Source organism: Panthera onca, chromosome B2 (genome assembly GCF_046562875.1).
Source record: "Panthera onca isolate mPanOnc1 chromosome B2, mPanOnc1 haplotype 2, whole genome shotgun sequence".
Classification (NCBI taxonomy): domain Eukaryota; kingdom Metazoa; phylum Chordata; class Mammalia; order Carnivora; family Felidae; genus Panthera; species Panthera onca.
The window spans coordinates 94489771-94505697 of NC_138343.1; the positions used below are offsets into that span (position 1 = coordinate 94489771).

Below are 15927 nucleotides of genomic sequence, written 5' to 3' on the forward strand. Positions count from 1 at the left end.
AGCTTGTCTAAAAGTTTCCTGGACACTTGCAAGCAAGCAAAAACAAACAAACAAACAAACAAACAAACAAAAAAACACACACACACAATGTGTGCCAGGAAGATATAAAAAAAAATTAAGTTTGATGCTCTAAAAGGAGGGGTAGTATGATTTCCTGCTTTGGTCATAGACCATGACCCAAATACACTTAAAAGACTAGATCGTACAAAAATTCCATAGAAGTGCAAATGGTAATAAACATTCATTTTCTGACACTATTTGCTGGTTTTGAATAGACAGGACCAATTACCTCTGGAAGGGAGAGGGAGATGGTCTGACAGCAATTTTACAGACAGGGAATGATCCATTCGTATAGGTTTCTGGCAGTGATTACTAGATCATTTCAGAGTGCATCATTTATCAAGGCATCTCTTATTTGTCTGCCAAGTATTTATATGTATCCACTCTGCTCTGGGCTCTGGGGACACAGCAGTGGGGAAAACCACTTTCTGAAGGGAAGAAAGAGAACCACATAAATGAAAAGACAAAGCTGGATGCTGGAAGAGGGATCGGGAAGGGCCGCTATCTTACACAGGTGGGAAACAGAAGGGATCTGGGGTCTGTGCAGTGGAGGGAAGTGAAGGAGTGGGGGTGAGCATTCCAGGCAGAGTGAGGGGGTCAGTGTGAATGCAGCTGAGTGCTGAGCCGGAGAGGACAGGGGCCAGCCTAGGGGCGGGGGCATTACTCAAGGCTGGTCAACTAGCAGATGAACATAATCATAAGGGAAATGCTATTTATTAAGAAGCTACGTTCTCCTATGTAACAACAGCAGTCTCTTCCTTTGGACCACTGATCTCAGAACTGGCTGCCCTGCCTGAGAACACCGACCCCAGCCATGAAGTCTGCCCGCTAATGTATCAAGAACAACATAAATCATTCCCCCAAACTGACCACACCACACATTCTCAGTACATGTAGTATGTTGACGGGAGGCTGTAACTCACAAATGTCACGGCAAGGGAAGAGTTCTGTTTTTCCAGTGATGGAAGAGCACCGTGGTAGAGGCGATCTAGCCCCAGTGTCCTCTCCCCCCGACATGGGCTGTGAATGTGGAGAGAACAGTCATGGGGGTGGGGAGGGAGACACAGCTCTCCAGCAAGATCTCTGCTTGCAGGGGTGGGTGAGGGAGGTGGCCTGAAGGGGTAGGACAAAAAGGCAGGTGGATATGGAAGTGCTGGAGCGAGTGGGTGGGAAGACTGAGGAGAATAAAGACAGGGCCCGTGCCTGCCGTGCTGGGATGCAGCCCAGGGGTCACTGGTGGCCGGTGAGCCCCGTGCTGCTCGCAGCATCGCCCTGCCCTCCTAAGAATCAGCAAGGCAGACCTGCGGGACAGGACTGCACACATCAGCCTGGAGTTATCAGCAACTCATGCCAAGTGGAAGCTCAGCTGGCAGTTCTGTACGGTGTTTTTATTAAGTAAAGTAGGATAATAAACGTTACTTAAAAAACAGTGTTTTCAGGGCACAAACTGTCCTACCGTTTTGAGTCCACTAGAAAAAATAATGTCCATGGAGAAAAAAAGGTAATGAGTCACTAAGCTTTATATGGCTATTTATATTTTTAAAGAAGATATTTGGAAAAATGAAAGCGTAGAAATAATGGAATGGATTTCTACTGACAGAATTTCAAGTGCTGTGGTCAAAGGATGGGGCCAGGGGCAGAGGCAACCCCTGTGCTCCTCCAAGGCCCCACTCTGCCTTCTCTGGGGAGGGACATGTGATGTCACCTGGGCATGGCTATTCTCTCTGCTTCCAGCACGTGGAGGACGGCCATCACCCTCTGCTACCTCTGAAGCTGGTGCGTCCCCATCACGTGGTTGTTGGCCAATGATATGTGGCAGTGGAGGAAGGCTAAAGGGCTGCAGGGCTGGGATGTGCTTTCTTCTGTGTCACAGGGACAGCCAATGCTCAGTGGGGGAGGCTCCTCAGAGGGCCTACAGGTGGCCCTGGCGGACAGTGTGTGGGATTTCTGACATCAGGCCTCTGAGACTGGGAAGGTTCTGGTTAACTGCAATGGCCCAGCCTATCCTGACTGATACAGAAAAGAGCAATCAGGAAAGAACTCATTTGTAAGAAGCAGAAAATTCTAAATTCTAACACTCGCTATGTGAGAGCCTTCCTGCCCCTACACTGGGTACAGGACAAAAAAAAATGCACGTGTTTCAAAAGTTCAAAACCACTTGTTGATGTTTAGTTGAAACTCAAAAATTATTTGGAAAAAAAACCCAAAAAACAATAGGTAAGAAGAATTCAGGTCTGAAGTGGGCTCCCAGAGGGAAAGAAAGGAGGAGCTGGTGTTTGGGAATTGCAGCTCTCACACTTCCTCTTTCTCCCTTCCTGCCCAAATGGAGGGAAGGGCCTGCTTTCACGAAGGCCAGGCCTTCCACCGGGGCTCGGGACCTGCTCACCTTCTCAAGGAACTTGGCCTCTGTGGTCGTTCCCTCCTCCTGGAGCCAACCAGCCACACACCAGAATAATCTGGTTTCTCCCCGCTTCGTAAGACAGGCCCTTGACCTCGTACACCCCTCTCAGCCCATGCAATTAAACATCTCAAGACTGTCTACACACACGGTTCCTCGCTTCCCTCTCCTCTCCTCCCTTCTCCCTGATCCTGAATTCAATGCCACAAAGGGAGGTTCCATCTTTAAAATGTCCTATGAAGTTAAAATTTGATTTTTTTGGATTGATTTGTTTTCTTAGCACAGCAGTATTCTACAGGAAGCTATTCTACAGGAAGAAAATGACAAATCTGAGAAGAAATCTGAAGGAGGATGAAGGGGGTAGGGTGTGAAGACAGAAACCACAGTTGTTAAAAGAGATGTTCAGTTAACCTCACAGGGATTATTTTTTTTTAAACATTTTTTTAAGTTTTAATATGTAAGGCTTTTCAGATTACAACATTAACACAAGACTTCTAATTGGCATAATAATGCAATACGATAATGTATGAAAAGCAAAGCTAATCCCCCAATCACTCAATCACACCCACCCATAAGAAATCATTAAATGAACACCATGCATGTCTTCTCCCCTCTTTCTCAACACACGCTGTTCAGCCACCAGTCGGCCCCACTCTTCCAGAAAGTGTCCTTGTCAAGATCACCAATGAATCCACCTGGTCAAATCCAAGAACTCTTCTTCCTTCCTTATTTGACCAACCACACTGAGTGTCGTCTGCCACTGCCTCCTTTTAATACCCTTTCCTTGACCTCCTGGCTCCCCTGGTCTGAGGTTTGCTGGTTTTTCATGTACCTCCTTGGCTACTCCTTCTGGGGCTCCATGCTGGCTCTTCTTCCTGCAGCGAACCCCTGGCTGTGAGGCTCCTCAGGGTGCAGTCTTGAGCCTCCCTCACTCTACTCCATGTGATTCTGTCCAGATTTAAACAACACCCTTATACTGAAGATGCCCACACTTTAACTCCAACTCAGATCTCTCCTTTGAGCATGAGGCTCAAATATCCAACTCTATACTTGACACTGCCACCTGGCTGACAATGTAACATGCACCACAAACTTGACACATCCAAAATATTTTTCCTCCCAAACGTGTCCTCCCTGACCCACTGCTAACAACTTTTTGCTGCTCAGATGCGGAATCTAAGAGTATCCTTGATGTGTCCTTTTCCCTCTCCCCTCCACGTGCAATCCCTGAACGTGTCCTGTTGATTCTACCTTCCAGATGTTTTCCAAACCCACTCTTCCCCACATCCATAGTCTCTCCTTTGGTCTAGGCCACCTTAAGCCTCCCCCAGTCTACTGCTACAGAGGTCTTCCAGCAGTCTCTGCATCCACATCTGCCCCTTGGATCTATTCTCCATAAAATGGAAGATGGCTTTCTTAAATCAGAATAGGTCACATTCCAGTGTAAGACCCTGCAGGGACCCCCACCACACCTGGGATCCTCAACAAACCCCAACATGACCATGAGGCCCTGTCCTCCCTCTCTCTTACCACATATCTTCTCTCAGGTCCTCTCTGAGGCCAAGTGCTTTGTTCTTAGGGTATTAGCTCTTAACAGCTGGGCTGCTCTACCCGAACTTCACATGGTTAGTTCCCTCCTATGTATCCTTTACGTTTCCACTGTCCTTACTCAAGGGCACTTTGGTTGACCACTTGATTCACACTGGGCCCCTCCGTCATTCCTGGCAACAATCCTTATTTTGCTCATGGCTCTTCCCCCAAGTTAAAATCTTCACATTTATTTTCTGTTCACTTGGGTTTCTTTCTTTTTTTTTTTTTTTTTTGCCTGCACTCCTCAGAGGGGCAAAGACCACAGCTCTCCAGGTCACTGCCACATTCCTAGTGTTTAACACAATGCCTGGCACAGAGTAAGTTCTTAATAACACACAGACTGGATGAATGAGAGTGGTTCTCTTCCCCATCCCACCTCCCACACCAGTGCTGACAAATTTCTGATGGTGGGCGAGGAAGATACCCGTCGGAAGCTGAAGATGTAGTTGGAGGAGGAGGCAAAGTCCAGGCAGGGGAGTAGAGGTCATGCCGGCAACACCCGACACTCGTGGCCCCTCCTATCTCCGAAGATTCTGAACAATGGTTCAAAGTTGGCACTTCAACAGTCAAATCTGCAGATTCTCAAGCAATGTGCCAACCACAGTTTAGAGTATTTATACTCTTCTCTGTTCTTTTCCAAATATTTAAATTAGCTATGTGCACATTACACTTTGGAGCTGAACTAGAAATATCCTATGCAAAACACGGAAGGCTCCAAGGTCCTGATGAAGGCAGCGCATGCACAATGACTTTTACTTGCACCCTAAATGGTTTTCTGTTTTGAGTGTCAATTTCAGAATTACCCACTACCTGATGTGGGATCAAAGAGCATATTCTCTGTTTAAAAATATGTTTGCACGCACATTAATATTTACATCTACTCAGATACATATACATGTATACAAACAAATGCAGCTGGAGGCAGGGAGGACACAGGTGTCTGCTGTTACTTAACTCAGCAGAACCAACCAGCAGAGGATTTTCAATGTGTTAAGAATTTATATTGGCTGTACTTATCAATACAGCTTGAGTAGACAATTTACATTCTCCTTCTTTTGAGACATTAACCAAGGTAAATGACAAGGTTTCTCTGGGATCTTTATAAAGCCCCAGCAATTTATATCAATCCCTATGTGAGACCCAGGACTGCCTACCTCAGGGGGCTCAACTGCTGGAACTGGGACAGTATGGTGATGAAGCCAGCCCAGCTTCTCAGGGCAGGGAGTACCCTGTTTAGGAGCATTGCAGCACTGGAGACCAGAGATTAAGCTCCAGCTATGCCACTCTATGATTTGGGAGAACTCATCTAACTTTCCTACACTGTAGGCTCTTCATCCTGAAAACAGACATCACGAGAGTACTGATTCTCTGAAGAAATGAGATGATGTGCTGAGAACACGGGCATACAGCCTGGTATAGTGTGTGTACACATTCGTGCTATATTTCCAAGTAACAGCTGAATATCCCCTCTCCCTGTTTTTTGCTTTAGACTGAGCTTCCAAGGGCAGGGACAAGAAGAGAAGCTTCTATAGAAGTTGGGACTTAGCTGAGTACTCAAAACATGTAGAATTTCAGACAGTGGAGTAAAGAAAACGAGCAGTGCCATAATGGAGGAAAGAGAGCCAAGCGGAGGAAGTACATATGGTGGTCAAGGACTTGGTTTGGAGTTGAGCCTTGATGGTGCTGAGTATTTGGGAAGAGGACTTGGTGAGGCAGCACCTTAGCAGGGATGGATGAAGGAGGGCATCAAGAGTTGGGTAGAGGAGCTCACACTTGACACAATGACCAGGAATCTGTGTGGGTCTCTGTTTAGTACTCTCCCAATGCCTTCCAACTGGCAATATTCTGCCATCACATTTACCACTATTATAACATTTCTAATCTACCACTTAAATTCAGTCAGCCCTGGGAGTGAGTGGGGAATGATCAAGTCTACTTCTCTAAACCTAGGTCGATACTTGACCCCAATCAAAAAGTTATACTTGGGGAAATGGAAAATGTCCTCCTTCTTTGTGGACCAGTGAAGTTAGGCCATAATGGTTTTTCCTCCGGGGAGATAATAGAATATCTGCAGTGCCAGGTTTATTTTTACTCACTCTATCATCCACCAGCCATCAGTGTGATGCAGGCAAAGGGGAGGGGAGGGAAGAACTGTGTAGCAGGTGGAGAGACCACCGTAAGCTCCTATGTTCTCTTCTCCCCATCTGCCTAAAAGATAGAGCACAGCAGGAAGCCAAAGAACACTTGTCTAAGTGGCAGCCTACATAAAGACATACCCCTGGGGTTTAGAAGTGATACTGTCACAGAAAAGCAGGAGAAAGATTACTCCAACTCTCTTCTACGGAGCCTTCTCAATGCAAAGAAAATCAAAGCAATTTTCAGGTTCCAGTTTCTAGACATCCACCTAATCCTCTATTAATTTTTAATCTAGCTTCACCAATTAAGAAGGCAGATATAATGGACAGACACTGGAATAGATGTACTTGTCTAAGGAAAAAAAAAACTGAGAAGGTCATCTGCTTTGGGCATAGAAGTGTCTTTCCAGGTTCACTGCACAAGAAGCAAAGGTCCTGGGCTAGCGTGTCCAAAGGAAATCTGAGCATATTCTTCTGAATTTGAGTTAGAAGCAACCTGATGCCAGTGCTGGCATTAGGGCCAACCCTGAATAAGATCTTGGGGGAAGTCCAGCAGAGATAAGAGGACAAAAGCAAAACCATACACACTTCAAGTTTTATTTCACTTTAGAACATACTTTAAATGGAGTTTTAAGCTGCAGTATGGTGACCAACATTTAAGACTTACATAAAACTCCTCAGATTAAAATACAAATGTATGTATGTATGTATATGTGTGTATACATTATATATATATATGATACAAATAGATAAGGAAATTAGAATGTCAATTAACATGCAGTCAGAGATTAGAAGTGAACACTAAGATAAATTGTAATATTTATAAGTGATTTTAAACATATATTTATGGGCCCTTAGTGTCTTCCCTTTTACATAGAGAGTATTTTTTTTTTTTAATTTTTTTTTTTTCAACGTTTTTTATTTATTTTTGGGACAGAGAGAGACAGAGCATGAACGGGGGAGGGGCAGAGAGAGAGGGAGACACAGAATCGGAAACAGGCTCCAGGCTCCGAGCCATCAGCCCAGAGCCTGACGCGGGGCTCGAACTCACGGACCGCGAGATCGTGACCTGGCTGAAGTCGGACGCTTAACCGACTGCGCCACCCAGGCGCCCCACATAGAGAGTATTTTTATTGTTCAACCCATGCCACAAGAGTCTACAAAGTAGTCGCTGGATACTTACATGATGTAGAAGCATACTTTTAGAGGTAAGGGGGCATAGGAATTTAGAAACCTTTTAGTCTATTTTAGTTGCAAAAACAAAACAAAACAAAACAAAAAACAACAACAATCGAGCTACAGAGAGTGCACCTAATTTATCCTGATAACAAAATGTGCAGATTAGCACGGTTGTGGAGTTCTGCCTTCTAGTCTCAGCTCTGTCAATTATTTACAGTGTTACTTTTGTTCAAACACATTGACTTTTAGTTTCCTCATCTCTAAAATGAGAGGTCTCAATTATATGAACCCTAATGTAAATGCAATTGAAAGGCATACAACTTTGTCCACAGCCCAAAACACATTAGTGGAAGAACAGACCACCTAGAAAAAGCAAAGAGGCAGCTATGAAATTAGAGACTTGACTCCTCCCCAAAGGCTGATCTGTGACGTGCAGGTCCTACAAGGATGGCTTGTGCCCACATCCTTCATAGGAAATAGTGCAGGAAGATGGTTGGGATTTGGTTTTCCCAGCCAAAAAGATGATGCTAGCACGGAGTCAAACTTCTGGAGAGTCATCTGGCCCCCAGCTTACCTGGCTTCCTCATCCTGCCACAGAGATAACCCCTGACACTTCATGTTGATTCTAATTCCCAAGAGTCTTATCTCCCCTTGCGTTACAGTTGTGCTAGAGTCAAGACCAGAGTTCAGGAAGTACACATACTCATGTATATGAGCAATATTAAAGGTCTTTCTTCATGGGAGAAGAGCATCTTTAAAGGGTGCTTCTCTCTTTGTAGAGCGTGATTTCTGCTGTCCATAATTACATTTGAATATGGACCCTTTTCAAAAGTCTTTGTTTTTCGAATCCTGACCCCGAGATTTTAGGTACCTGGCCAGCAGGTGGCGTTTACATTCCTTGGTCTCAGGGTCCAGACCAAAAATTTATGCTGAGGGCCTATTTTGTCTTGTGTGACAGACTGCTACTTGTTCCTCAATATCTATTCTCCTGTTTCTTCAAAAAAAGGCCCCAATTTTTAGCTGCACACATTTTTTTCCTGGGACTAAAACAACATCTCTAAACCTCCTTGTGATACACGTGGCCACACGAGTACTTTTTCACCAATAAGACAAAAGCAGACATAACACATGTCACCGTTAGCACACATGCTTATAAGACAGCTGGCATGTACCTTCCATCCCCCTTCTTCTTCTTCCCTACTGCTGCCTTCCCGTTGGCTAGAAAGTAGACATTAATATGGCTGGATGGCCAGCAGCGTTCAAGGACCACGAAGTGATGCTGGAAACAGAAGCCACATGTGACAAAACAGCAAGAGAGGAGGAGCTTGGATTCCTCACACCTCAGATGCCATGTCAGCCCTGGACTGATTCCTCCTGCACTTCTTTTATGTGAGAGGGAAACACACATCTCTCTTCTTTAAGCCATGGTTATTCTGATGTCTCCTGCCGCTCACAGCTGAATCTAATCTGAATAACATGAGATTCAGATTCATTTTTAAAAACAATAATTATTAAAATGACAAAGGTAAGTGCCATTAGCACATATGCCGTGATTCATAGACGATACCATGCTATTGATTTAGTGCTGATAAGAAGGAAGTTACTTGCTACTTTGTTTTCTATAAGATAATGAAATAGGACATTCTTTTGGCAATCTAACTGCTAGCAGTAGCCTGAAATCTACCCACCTGCACATGAGCAAACTTTTAGGGATCTCAAAAGCCATGACTCTTAGAACAATGTAAACAAAATGTGAATCTACTTAAGTGGCTTTATTACATATAATAGCAAACTCAGTATTATCTGTAGATATCTGATATATTACAAATTGGGTATGTACTAAGGATGAACAAATCTCCAGAGTATAGTCGTGACCTATGGTACTGAGTTTACATGTAGCCTAATCCCTGACATTTAGGGCCTCTAATACAACATTACTAAAGAACAATAAACTTAGATGGCCTTCCAGAAGCAAATCTGAGCCATTCAAATTAAATCAACACCTGTTCACCTCATTAATATCTCGGCAAAATAAGCTGAGCAAACACCCCTGATGCTGAGTCACCACCACATCCCTGAGAAGAACCAACCAATAGGGCTTCCTTTTCCTGGCCGCCCATGCTTTAAGTCACCAGGGTGGGTGCAGCTGTTTTTCTGGTCCCCATCTCAATGCAAACCCCATTTCCTCAGAGTGAAGTTCAGAGAAGCTCTGAGCAAGGCCAGCACAGGCTTCGCTTTCACCCATGTTGCCCTAGTGAAGCCCCACAGAAGGCTCAAGAAACCTCCCCAGGCCTCTTCTTACCGGACTGGCTGCTCAATTCTCAAAGCCACCTTGTGATTTCTATTGAAAGAGGGTTACATATTGGCAGGTTGCTATACAGTAATGTCCTCTTAAAAAAACATGGAAGGGGATTTATTTACGGTGGTATGGGGACTGCAGGAGCTACTGACTTGGGCCCCAGAACTTATTTCTGTATTATAAGGTAACAAGGAAGCAAACTCTTTATCACCCATTACAAATTACTTTAACACAGCTGATACCAAAAGGGGAAAGAGACACACACACGTACCCTCAGAATGTGAACATTATGCCCTCCGTCTAGAATGCCGGCATGACAGAGATCTAGAAGGGTGGGGATCTGTTCATGCAAGAATATCCCACTGCGAAGCCTAACATCACACAGAACCTTGATGCACAGGTGCTAAATCATCACCAACAACTGGTTTGACTTAAAGCAGTTTCCTAATCACATGCAAGCACAGTGACCTCTCAAAAAGTGCTTTATGAAAATGCTCCCCCACTCACTCCTCCCTGACATTTCTGAAGATTTCTGATCAATACCTAACTGTGAGAACACAGCACTGGAGAAAAACATCATCGCCAGTCCAGTGGTCAGCTCACTGAGGACGCGGATGAGTCAATATTCAAAAACTGTGATGCACCATGCGCTTAGCGTGGAACTTAACAAATGTTCAAAGACTAATTTAACGTTCTGAGCACGTGTTCTCTGAATGGCAAAGTCTGTATATGCTAGCAACCACAAATCAGTGATCGCCAAGGTTAGAAAAATCTACACTGAAGAAAAAAATTCCCAGTCCTTCTACCCCAAGGCGTCTTGGTAAACCCAAAGAATTATTTAATTTTAACATTTCTTTTCAGTTACACAGCAAACCACCTTTGGAACGTTCCTGATGTTTCATATGCATTACTTCAGGTAAACCTCAGAAAAGTCCCTACTAAGCACCAGACAACAGGAAGTAAGATAATTCAATCTGTTAAATACTTAGAATTCTTACTATTTTCCTACTATATTGTTTGCTTTCACCCATAAAATTGGACCTTCCTTCCAATTTTTTGTCTTTTATGAAATGCAGAAACTGTTGATAATGGAGTTTATTCACAGTACACTCAGTTCACTGTTCTTTTTCAGGTCTATAAATTTTGTCTTTTATTTGGGGAGGAAAAAGGCCAATCTCTCAGCTGGCTGGGCAAAAGTGAGATACTGAGAAACCAAAAGGTGCATCTTGCTACACTACATATCATGCCACGTTCAACCACAGGGCAAACACTATTCCATCCACAGGTGACAAAAGGCAACCTCACTGCACAGGATACTGAGAGCATGATTTCCTTCTTTAATTTGCTGTAAAATTATGAAAGTAACCTGCAACAAAAAGGCGGAGGCAGTGTCTGAATGAGGGTGGTGGTAAAACTGGTCAGGAGTGTCCTGGGGAACTGGGAATCATGGAAGCACCCATCCTTCAAAGCCCTACCCAATTTCCACCCCTCCCCTTAAGACATCCTCCTCTGCCCAGCCAGGGTGGTCTTTAACACTGCAGCACTGACTGAAGGCTGCACCTTCCCCTTGCTCATTGAGAGAAGGTGTCTGACCTTTCAGATCTGTGTGTCTCAACTCTCCGTTGAGTTACAGTCTGACTGTAAATTTCCTGGGACAATGCCTTGTGTCTAGAAATTTTCTGTATTCAAACAGTACCACCAGCATTGAAGGTCATGTCATACTTGCTGACAGACTAAATTTAACTAGCACCTCCCAATTACCTCATTTTTGTTTAAAATGAAACACATGGCTGATTATAAATGTAGACAGATTTTTTCATGCAAATCACTGATCACCAAACTTATTTTATAAATGTAATTTTTTAAAAATGTTTTTACTTTTATTTTTGAGAGAGAAAGAGACAGAGTCTGAGCAGGTGAGGGGCAGAGAGAGGGAGACACAGAATCCGAAGCAGGCTCCGGGCTCTGAGCTGTCAGCACAGAGCCTGACGTGGGGCTCGAACTCACAAACCTCAAGATCATGACCTGAGCCAAAGTCGGACTGAGCCACCCAGGGGCCTGTTATAAATGTAATTTCTAATGTTCAGTATTTCAACTTTTTTTTTTTAAAGATATGGGCACAGAGGTTCTAATCAATATTATGTGGATGTGGCATTCACAATAAAAAAAAAAAGAAAGAAAGAAAAATTCAAGATTAGTCAATTGCAGATTTGATAACTCTATCTAAAACTAAATTTTTACGTGTACCCCCAACTGGAAGAGAAACAGTTTTTCCAGGATCTGATTTTCAAAATTATATTTCTGATACACATCAAGTTTCTACTCACAGCTGTAGTCAGAAACGGATAAAGGCTGTAACAGACAGCAGCTTCGTTCTATGTCTGTTAGCAAAATATGACACCATATGGTGAACCCCACTCCCTGTCCAAATTCAAGATGGGTCCTGAGTAAATATATGGCAAACACGAATTGTCCTCTGTGGGTTATATAGCCATGTGTGTCTTTGACCCTTCCTTTTTCCTAGGCTTGGTCTATCTCACCAGCTATACCACCGGGTACATGGGCAGAGTCATGACCATGGTTAATTGCATGGACCAACCATGCAGCATAATCTGTGCCACAGTACATGCTCCAAACCATAACACACCTCACAGAATATAAGAAGGAACAACAAACAGCCCAGGGAAGCTTTTAAAATCACGTATGGAATAAATACAAACACTAGACTCAAGAGGAATCAAAAGTGACATTACCCTAAAGTGACTAAAAACAAAAAGATTTTTTTTTTTCTTCAAAATGCTGTGGTTTTTATTACACACCATCAGGATGTTTACCATTCCTGTACAAATCCCCCTCTAGGGCCTGCTTTTACAACGGTGGGTCATTGTTGGCAACACCACTGAGAGCCTAATCACAGTGTGAGAACATCTGTCACGTGCCCATTTCATGTCAAAGTTCTGCTGATAACACTTGAATCTAACCACCGCACAATGGATTTTAAAATGATACGAGTCTGTGGTTTTGTGACATCAAAGGGCATTTCAAAGGCACCCCTAAATGATGAAAGAATCCTATTTTGCTAACTCAATGCAATATGTCTGATGAGTATAATCAATAGATATAAAATCTATTGGCATTATACATATATTCGGCCCACAGACACATCTCTACTCTCTAAAATATGGGAATAAGGAACAGTAAATCAAGATCTGTAATGTAATGTGTTCTGTCTAGTTACCACCTTTTTTGTTTTTCAAGTTTATTTATTTATTTTGAGAGAGAGAGCCCATGCACAAGTGGGGGAGGGCAGAGAGAGACAGAGAGAGAGATCTCACACAGGCTCCGCACTGTCAGTGGAGAGCCCAACTCGGGGCTTGAACTCATGAACCATGAAATCCTGACCTGAGCTGAAATCAAGAGTTGGACACTTAACTGACTGAGCCACCCAGGCTCCCTATCCAGTTACTGTCTTAAAATACTTACCATCTTTTTTTCCTTCCTATACTGCAGCAGTAGAAACAAAAGGTTGTTTTTGAGTAGCTCAACATCAGGGAAGTTTTCTTTGTGAGGCAAAGAGTTCAGTTTTCTAATGATACAAGCAACTGGCATCACCCAAGCACATCTCTTCCCCAGCTAAATGTGGGACTGTCAGGCTATGTACCTGGCTGAGAGATTTCTACTCAAACCAAGCATTTGCTTAATTGTAAAGTTTTATCTTTTCACTTCTAAATGAAAACAATACATAATAGGTGATAACCAGCTTCTTTGTGTATCCCCTATAGAGAATGTTACTATTAGCAGCACGGAAAAGAACAGCTACTTGACAGAAGAAACAACCCCAACCATCCTCACTGTAAGAAGAGTGTTACTTCTCTGTAAGGAGCCGCCTCCCTGGCAGCTGCCGTTATTACAGGTGCCTCGCCCTCACCCAAACTCCAAAGACAACCACATATTTGAGCACTAATTATTTGTGAGAGGCTGGAAAAGAGAGGAGAATAATGTGTCATTTTTTAATAGAGAGCTGCAGGGCTGCATAGTAGCAAGAGAAGACAAGGGGCTTGTCTTGGGTGACTGAACAAATTCTAGGGCAGCCACGGCTGCACCCCTGGGGGCAGAGGAGTGATGGTCACTGGGGGCCACTCGGGCATCCCTGGCATTACTGATGGGAGAGGCAATGGTGTGCATTGGTGCGTGCACACACCTGGGCCCCGGGGATACTGAGGCAAAGACTAGACATAGGCCCTGGGGAGGTCAAATGTTACATTTGATAGGAGCAAATACTCTAGATGTGGAGAAAAGGGATAACAGCAAAGAACGGCAGCTTAAAAATGATTTTTAAAGTCTAATACAGGACTAGGGTGAATTAGCGAACCATGTAAGTGCCAGACGGGCTACTGGCTCCCACAGGATATCTCCCCAGGCAATGGCTCACCTTGAAAATGAAAGAAGCAGCAAGCCAAAATAGATACAGAAGACTAACAGTCTGTTATATTTATTTCTAATATTGATTGAAAAAAATCAATTTATATTCTATGTGCCAGACACTTAATATATATCATCTCAAATAATCCTATAGGAATCCTGTAAGATAGATATCATCCCTATTCTACAGCTAAAAAAAAAATTGTGGCAGAAAGGTTAAGTGACTCACCCAATGTCACCCAACGGGTATATGCACATTTCAGGCCTGACAGAGCTTCATGACAAAGGACCTGAGCATCTACTGGGAACATTCTGATTTGTAAGTGCTTTTTACCATAGACCAGGGATCAGCAAACTCTTTCTCAGAGGGACAAATGCTAAGTATTTTACACTTTGTGGGCCATAGAGTCCCTGTTGCACACCCCCCCCCCCCAACCCGTTAATGCACCAAGACAGCCATCGACACTACGTAAACAAATGAGCATGGCTGTTCTCCCATAAAACCAGAGGCCAGTCTGCCAACTCCTGTTCTAGAATGAGGGTCGACAAACTGCAGCCCTGGACCAGGTCCAGCCCACCATGGGTTTTTGTAAACAACGCTTTATTCGTTTATGATCTAGATCTAGGCCGTCATCTAGACCGTTTCTAGATAGTTGAAGGGTAACTCAAGGAGCTAAAATAATGCCCGAGTTTCACAGAAACATTCTCGGGAGCGTCCAGCTCTTTGTTCTAAACTTCCTTAACAAACAGTGTTCTGATTCCTAATCTGTGGCCTGTGTGATCCAGCCCTCCAGTGGGAGAGCCCTGATACACACCTGCTACCTGACAGGTGACCTCTCACTGCAAAGGAACAGTGACATTCTACATCCTCAATTAATAAGTCATCAGTTTCTGGAAGACTCAATACCTTTGGGGAGCTGAAAAAACAGGAACAGAGATTCTTAACCTGAAAGGATGGGTGGTCAGAGACTGATGAATCAGTTAATATCTTCATTCTAATTTTTAGGAAGTGTCTCCTCTGTGCCAGTGGAAATACACGTGAACGCCAGACGGAAAAGACTGACTCGCAGCACTTGAGTACTTTATGTGCAGCAAATCTATGTTGTTACTTGTGACACCACAAGACCTGAGCTGAACTGTAACCCACTCTCAAGCAAGCAGACATGTGGTGTTGCTGTGATAGCTACTGCAGGAAGATGAGGACCCTGGCTCATCTTGTTGAGAGCAGCAGCTACGGGAGCAGAGCCCACGAGCTCTAGGAGGAAGGGACTGTGCTGGCTCAATGCCCAGAGAGAGCAGGAGCTCCAAGACCTGTTGTCTATATTACTATGGATTACCTCCATGGCTCCTGATGAACTAGGGTGTGAATGGCCTGGTCTGACAGTCAGATTTTTCTAACTCTCATGTTATCAGGATCAAATGCTCCATACCTGGACTGTCTGGTAATCGGAAGCATCGATCCCTTTCACGGTAACCTCTCGGAAGACTCGTGGCTCCAGCTCCTCTTTGGTGAGGTCACAGTGATAAATGATACCTAGAAGGAAGCGGAAGTCCTGATTTAGTCCACAAGCTCACTGGCTGCAAGGGGGCAAGGGCACACAGCACAACTGGATGCCATGAATCACAAGAGAGGAACATGAGTTGGGGACCTGCTGCCATGTGAAGGTCACCGTGCCAAGAGTGCTGATTAGAACAGTCTGTGCATGGGGTGTTCACTTTTCCTCACTGCCACCACACACAGCGTTTTGACGACCATCATCTGTCGTATACATTTTAGAAGATTCCATAGCATTCCATGAGTATGAGAAGAGGTAAAAACTGTAAGAGTGAAAACTTAACAGGTC

The 15927-nt window shown here is 44.0% G+C and overlaps 1 protein-coding gene and 1 long non-coding RNA gene across 2 annotated transcripts in view; one reads left to right on the plus strand and one right to left on the minus strand.

Moving 5' to 3' along the window:
- The window catches only part of LOC145715498 (uncharacterized), a 42113-nt gene extending 26925 nt beyond the window's left edge, over positions 1–15188 (plus strand). Inside the window, exons 2-4 of the long non-coding RNA XR_014137709.1 lie at positions 10523–10620; positions 13444–13574; positions 15090–15188. This is a non-coding gene — a long non-coding RNA (uncharacterized LOC145715498). The remainder of the gene's footprint in view (positions 1–10522; positions 10621–13443; positions 13575–15089) is intronic.
- Positions 1–15927, minus strand: part of PREP (prolyl endopeptidase) — a 120275-nt gene that overhangs the window by 28230 nt on the left and 76118 nt on the right. The window contains exon 10 of the mRNA XM_078447174.1: positions 15514–15617. Coding sequence (XP_078303300.1) covers positions 15514–15617 — 104 coding nt within the window. The remainder of the gene's footprint in view (positions 1–15513; positions 15618–15927) is intronic.